The sequence below is a fragment of the Alexandromys fortis genome, unplaced genomic scaffold (genome assembly GCF_014885135.2).
Source record: "Alexandromys fortis isolate MF-2015 unplaced genomic scaffold, M_Fortis_MF-2015_v1.1 scaffold_13, whole genome shotgun sequence".
Lineage (NCBI taxonomy): Eukaryota > Metazoa > Chordata > Mammalia > Rodentia > Cricetidae > Alexandromys > Alexandromys fortis.
The window spans coordinates 2,743,903-2,749,168 of NW_026067908.1; the positions used below are offsets into that span (position 1 = coordinate 2,743,903).

The 5,266-nt window shown below is 62.5% G+C and overlaps 1 protein-coding gene across 1 annotated transcript; it reads right to left on the reverse strand.

Moving 5' to 3' along the window:
• Nucleotides 1-229: 229 nt before the first annotated feature.
• On the reverse strand, nucleotides 230-3,176 carry Dmrta2 (DMRT like family A2). The gene is made up of 2 exons (XM_050136215.1): nucleotides 2,615-3,176; nucleotides 230-1,395 (listed from the first exon to the last, which is right to left on the reverse strand). Exons 1-2 carry the CDS (start codon nucleotides 3,168-3,170, stop codon nucleotides 341-343), a joined length of 1,611 nt encoding a protein of 536 aa, XP_049992172.1. The 5' UTR covers nucleotides 3,171-3,176; the 3' UTR covers nucleotides 230-340.
• Between the last annotated feature and the right edge of the window lie 2,090 nt (nucleotides 3,177-5,266).

A 5,266-nucleotide genomic window follows, 5' to 3' on the forward strand; every position in this document is an offset into this window, starting at 1 on the left:
GTTCTGGAGGACACACAAGAGGTTGATTTGTCCTGCCATCCACCTGAGCAAGGCTGGCAAGGCGAGCAAAGCAGAGGGAGCAGCAGGGGTAGGCGCGGCCACAGCCGCCCTCGAGATTCTTAGAGACCCCCGGCCTTTTGACAACAGGGCGAGCAGGCCTGGGGAAAGGTCGCCGAGGCTGGACCAGCACACAGACCACAAGGCCCCTCTGAGGACGTCTGCGCGGTTAGCTGAACCACTCCCCCCAGCCAACTCTGAGCAGAGGGCGCGGGCAGGGCGAGGAGGGGCGGGCGGCTGGGGAGCTGGCTGGGTCATTGTCTGGGGCCCCGGGGCCCGTGTCCTACTGCTTCTCGGGGGTGCCGTTGACCATGGGCCCGTACAGCCCGCTCCCGTAGCCCGGTTCCTTGTGCACCGCGGCGGCGGCGGCGGCCGAGCGGTCGCGCATGAGGTCGCTGAAGGCGTAGTCCATGGGCGGCCGGAAGCCGAGCGTGGGCACCAGGCCGGCGGTGGAATAGGGCGCCATGAAGGCCAGGCCACGGCTGTGGGCCGCCGCCGCCGAGTAGGCCAGGCGCAGCGGGCTCAGGCCGAGCGGCGCGCCCAGAGGATAGGCGCCCGCGTCGGCACCGAAGTGGCTGGCGTTGGGCTGCAGCGGCGAGAAGGCCGAGCGGCTGCTGAGCGAACCCAGTGCGCCCGGCGTCATGGCCCCGGCCAGCAAGGGTCTGTGGTGCGGGGGCGCGGCGGGCCCGGTCTGCAGTGGAGCGGGCAGCCCGGGACCCCCGGCGGCTGCGGCGTCCACGCGCCCGGGCCACGCGTCCTCCACCGCGACGGCCGCGCTCACCGTGGCCTTATCCAGCGGCGCGCCGGGGCCCAGGCCGGCCGCCAAGCCTCCGCGGTGGTGGTTCAGCACCTGCTCGATGGCCTGCACCACGTCGCCGCCGCAGCCCTGCAGCACCAGCTCCAGGACGCCTCTCCGGTGACCCGGGAAGACGCGCGTCAAGATGTCCAGCGGCGTCCGCTGCCGCGGACCGGGGCCGCCGCCGAGCCCCGGAGTCGGTGCGGCCTCTGCCTCTTCTTTGTCAGCCTCCGACCCCGATTCGGAACCCAGCGGGCTGGAGGAGCCGGGGCTGTCCTCCTCGCCGCCACCGCCAGGACCCGCGCTACCAGGACAGCTGCCTCCGGCCTCCTTGGAGGCCCGGGCCAGAGGCGACCCCGAAAAGGACTCGCCGTCGCCGTTTTCCGAGCCTGAGCCGGGCCGCACCTCTGGGGACGAGGTCCCGGGACCCGAGTCCGCGCCGTCGGGCGACAAGGGCTTCACTGGCTGCGGCTGCGGACTGTCGGGGCGGCCGGCCTGAAGCAGCGTCTTGGGAAACAGATCAAACTTCTGCAGCTTGCTTTCTGAGGGGAAAACGGAGATGTGGGGAGAGGTTAAGAACACTGGACCCATCCCGCTCAGGCCCGTTGAATGCAAGTTTCCTCTCATTCCCAGCTTCCAAACTGTCCTCGACTGGGCTCCAGCGCCGCGGTTTTACTTTTATAAAACCCCACAGCGCTTGCTCGCTCTCTCCTCCTAAGCTCACTTTTTTTTTCTGTACCCAGAACCCCAACCACCTGGCACCCTGAAAACCTAATGTTCAGTGCACTCTTCCCACACGTGTGCCCAACACCTCTACTCCCTTCCCATTTCCACCCCGCCCTAAAGACGAGGCCTGGCCACGGTTCAAACCAGGGCAAGGAGAACCTCTGGCTATGCCTCACCGTGTGTGGACGCCACTACTCCACTCAGGTTGCCAAAGCCAACCCTACCTTAGCTACCGCAGCCTCGAGGAGAGGGTGCCTTGGGGAACTAGAGGTATTAAATCTCTCTACAGACAAAATAAGTTCCATCCTGTTTCTAGTCCACACTTTTCAAAATTAAGTCCTAAGAAATTCCCTTCTTCCGATCTGAGAGCCGAGCCCATTCCATGGTGTGAGCCTAACTGCCCTCCTCACAGAAAAACCTTCTAGAGTCCAGAAAGCGGTGGGTTTATGCTGGCAGAAGACAGAAGCAAGGGAAAGGGGTCCAGGGAAAAGTGCCAACCACGAGAGAACCGGCGTGCGCTGGGGGGAAAGAAGACAGAATCTAGGGAATGCGGCGAATGTTTATCCAGAATGCTTTAGGAACGGGAGGAAAGGAGTCTCGCTGAGCGGTGAAAGAGGGCGCCTCCAGTGCTTAGGGAAGCCTGCGGATTAGAGGGTCGCAGAGGGTCCTTTCAGAAGCCTTGGGAAGGAAGCAAGAGGGGCTCTGCGGCTTCCGGCTGCCTGCCGGGGGAGGAGACCCAGCAAAATGAGTTGGGCAGTAACTAAGGACCTGCCTCCTTAGCAAGACTAAGGCTAAAGCGTTGCCTGGGGGCTGGAGGTGAGGGGAAGGAATAACGTGTAAAAACTGCAGACAGGGTTTATGGACGGGCAGAAGCTGGGTGGGTGATGAGCCATAGCTTCTGTGGAAAGGAATTGTGTACTCTGTCACTAAGGAAACAGACCACTAGGTCGTGCACAGCAGCCCTGGGTCCCGGGCTCCTCCTTCCAGACCCCCATCCCTCTCCTCCCCCCACCCGCGGCACGACCGCGCTCTCACCTGCGCCCCCTGCGCCCCCTGCGCCCCCAGCACTCCCCGTGGGTGCTCCAGCTCCGGGCCCCCCGCCGTCGGTGGCGCACACTGAACCAAAGACTTCATAGGCGGGTCGCGGTGGGATGATGCCGTTGGCGGCGGCCAGCGCCAGGCCCTCGGCAGTGCCATACAGCAGTTGCAACTCGCGCGCCTCGTTCTCCTCCTGCGCCTGCTGCCTGCGCAGCGCCACCTGTGCCGCCATGACGCGCTGGCGCTCGGCGATGAGCGTGCACTTGGCACACAGGCAGTCCTTCCAGCGGCAGTAGCGCTTGTGGCCCTTGAGCGCGGACACCACTCCGTGGTTGCGGCAGCGCGCGCATTTGGGGGTCCGCGGGTACTTCTCCGCTGCCCTCAGCAGCAGGGGCGGCGCCCGCAGCAAACCCCCGGCCACGCTCACTGGTAGCGATGCTGCTGCGGCTGCTGCCGCGGCCACAGACGCCACTGATGCCACGGGAGGTCCCGTCGCTGTCGCTGCTGCTGTCGCCGCACTGGGCACGCTGGGCAGCTCGGAGCGCAGCTCCATGGCTGAACCTGGCGAGGGAAAAGTGGGGACACCTGAGTGAGAACAGTACAACGCGTCAGACTTAAGCGCGGCCTGCGGAAACCCAAATTTAGGAAAACTTTGGTTGTACAAGTTTGGTTAGAAGCTGGCAAGTTTCTGGGAAGGTCGTTTGGTACCTCCTTGTAAATACGACGACCCCTCCCCAAACAGTACACCCCCCAGCTCCTCTCATCGATGCTCTTACATCCAATTTACATGCCAGGTGTAAGATTTCCTTTGAATCAGGATTCCCTTGAATCCTCTAAAAAAAAAAAAAAAAGACAAAGTTTGGGTTGGTTCAGTAGAATGTAAGGAGGATTTGAAAAGAAAATATGCCCAACGCTTAGGTTGATTGGGGTGAGGCGAGAAAGAAGAAATGTGTACCTGAAATGGACTCAGATTACAGAGAAAACTTGGCACCAACAGGCTGGTGTCAAAAACAAAGTAAAAAGCAAAAACCGTTCCGTCTTGGCGGAAGGGTAAAGGGGAGAGAGATGTGGAGGTGAGGAGCGGGGTTGTGCAGGCTGGGTTGGGCTCTTGTTTCTTGCTTTCAATGTGGGGCAGAGGAATTGGAGCGAAGACCTGAAGAACTTCTTCCTATTAAGAGTAGAGCGAGAACTAGAAGACAAACTTGGAGGCAAAGTTCGGCTTATGGCCTTTTATGGCCTTGGGACCCATTTAAAAAAAAAGTTCGGGGCATGCCGGGGTCTGAGTCTCTAAAGGATAGAGGGAAAACAGACGTGGAACCGAAGTTTAGGAGAGCGGAGGGGGATTAAAGAGAAAACCCATTTTTAAATAAAGCTATCTTTGGACAGGCCATCTAGCTCCAAGATTAGTTGAAATAGCGAGGAAAACATCCCCAAAGAGCTGACACGCGTGATCTGGGAACAGTCCACGGAAAGCGACAGTGATAAACAGAAAAAACTCTACTGAAACAGGTGGAGTGGGGACAGGGCGAGACCTGTGGCGTGGGGTTTAGCCCTTTAGTCTGGAGTAGTCCAGGAAGAAGGCGTGTCTTCGAAAAGTTAGGCTTTGCAAAACCTCCTTTTTCCTCAACTCCTACCCAACCCCCACTCCTCCCAGTTTGGGGACCAAGTCCTCAGACACGCCCTCCTCATCCTGGGACCCCTTGGGACCCCGCTCCTGCGCAGGTTCCAGAGTTTTGGTTTTCAGACTAGGGTTTGGGGACCTGTACTCCCCAGCAGGCCTCAGCGAGGCCAGGGAGTCGCCTCGGAAACTGACCCTGAAGGGACAGGAGCGTCCCACCTGCGCCGCAGCTGCAGAAGGCCCAGCAGGCCCAGCTCCTGGCTTCCGCTGCGGCCTTCACTACCCACCACCCCGCCCGGGGCCCCGCCAGCGCCAGGGCCCCGCTACCGGGGTCTCCGTCTGGGAAGCCCAGACCTCAGCGCGCGCAGGGGTCCTCTCCGCCCAGACCCTCAGGCATGTAGTCACTAAGGCCCTGGGGGCCTAGGCCTCGCCCTCGGGAGCCACCAGCCGGGTCGCCTCCCCCGCTCTGCGGCCAGCCCTCTGCTACCTGCCTCGGCCTCCGGGCTCCTCCTCCGCTGGCGCCGCACGCACCGCCCAGCTCCTCTCGCGCCGCCGCTCTCTCGGCCTCTTCCCCTCGCCCCCGGCCCCTTCTCTGACCACGTCACCCTCCTCCTGCCACCATGTCCGAACGTCCGGACCACTCCCCCCCACCACCACTCGGAACACGCAGTCCAACACTCCGGAGGGGTCTCGGGGCCGGGGACCCGTCCGGGGGCCGACTGGTTGGAACCCGCGTCCCCTCGGTGCGCTCCGGACGCAGCGCTCAAGCCGGGCCTGGGAAGCCCGGCGCTGCCAGCTCTCAATGAGCCGCTCGCCCGCTCTATTGTTGCTCCTCAGGGCTCCATTAGACAGAATTGGACAACAATGTGGCGCCTGCCATTGGCCAGGGGAGACAGCCGGCGCTCTGATTGGCCGGGCCCGCGCCCGGGGAGCCCCTCATTCTACAGTGTCCGAAAGATTCGAAACTCGGAACGCTCGGCTGGGCGCCTGCGGGAGGGGAGGGGGCGCCGGGGAAGGAGCGCGCGAGGAGG

Excerpts from the sequence above, each read along its gene's own strand:
- Dmrta2 (XM_050136215.1), bottom strand. The coding sequence starts at position 3,170 with ATGGAGCTGCGCTCCGAGCTGCCCAGCGTGCCCAGTGCGGCGACAGCA. Across the intron at positions 1,396-2,614 it reads AGGGGGCGCAGGGGGCGCAG|AAAGCAAGCTGCAGAAGTTT; the intron begins GTGAGAGCGCGG and ends TTTTCCCCTCAG.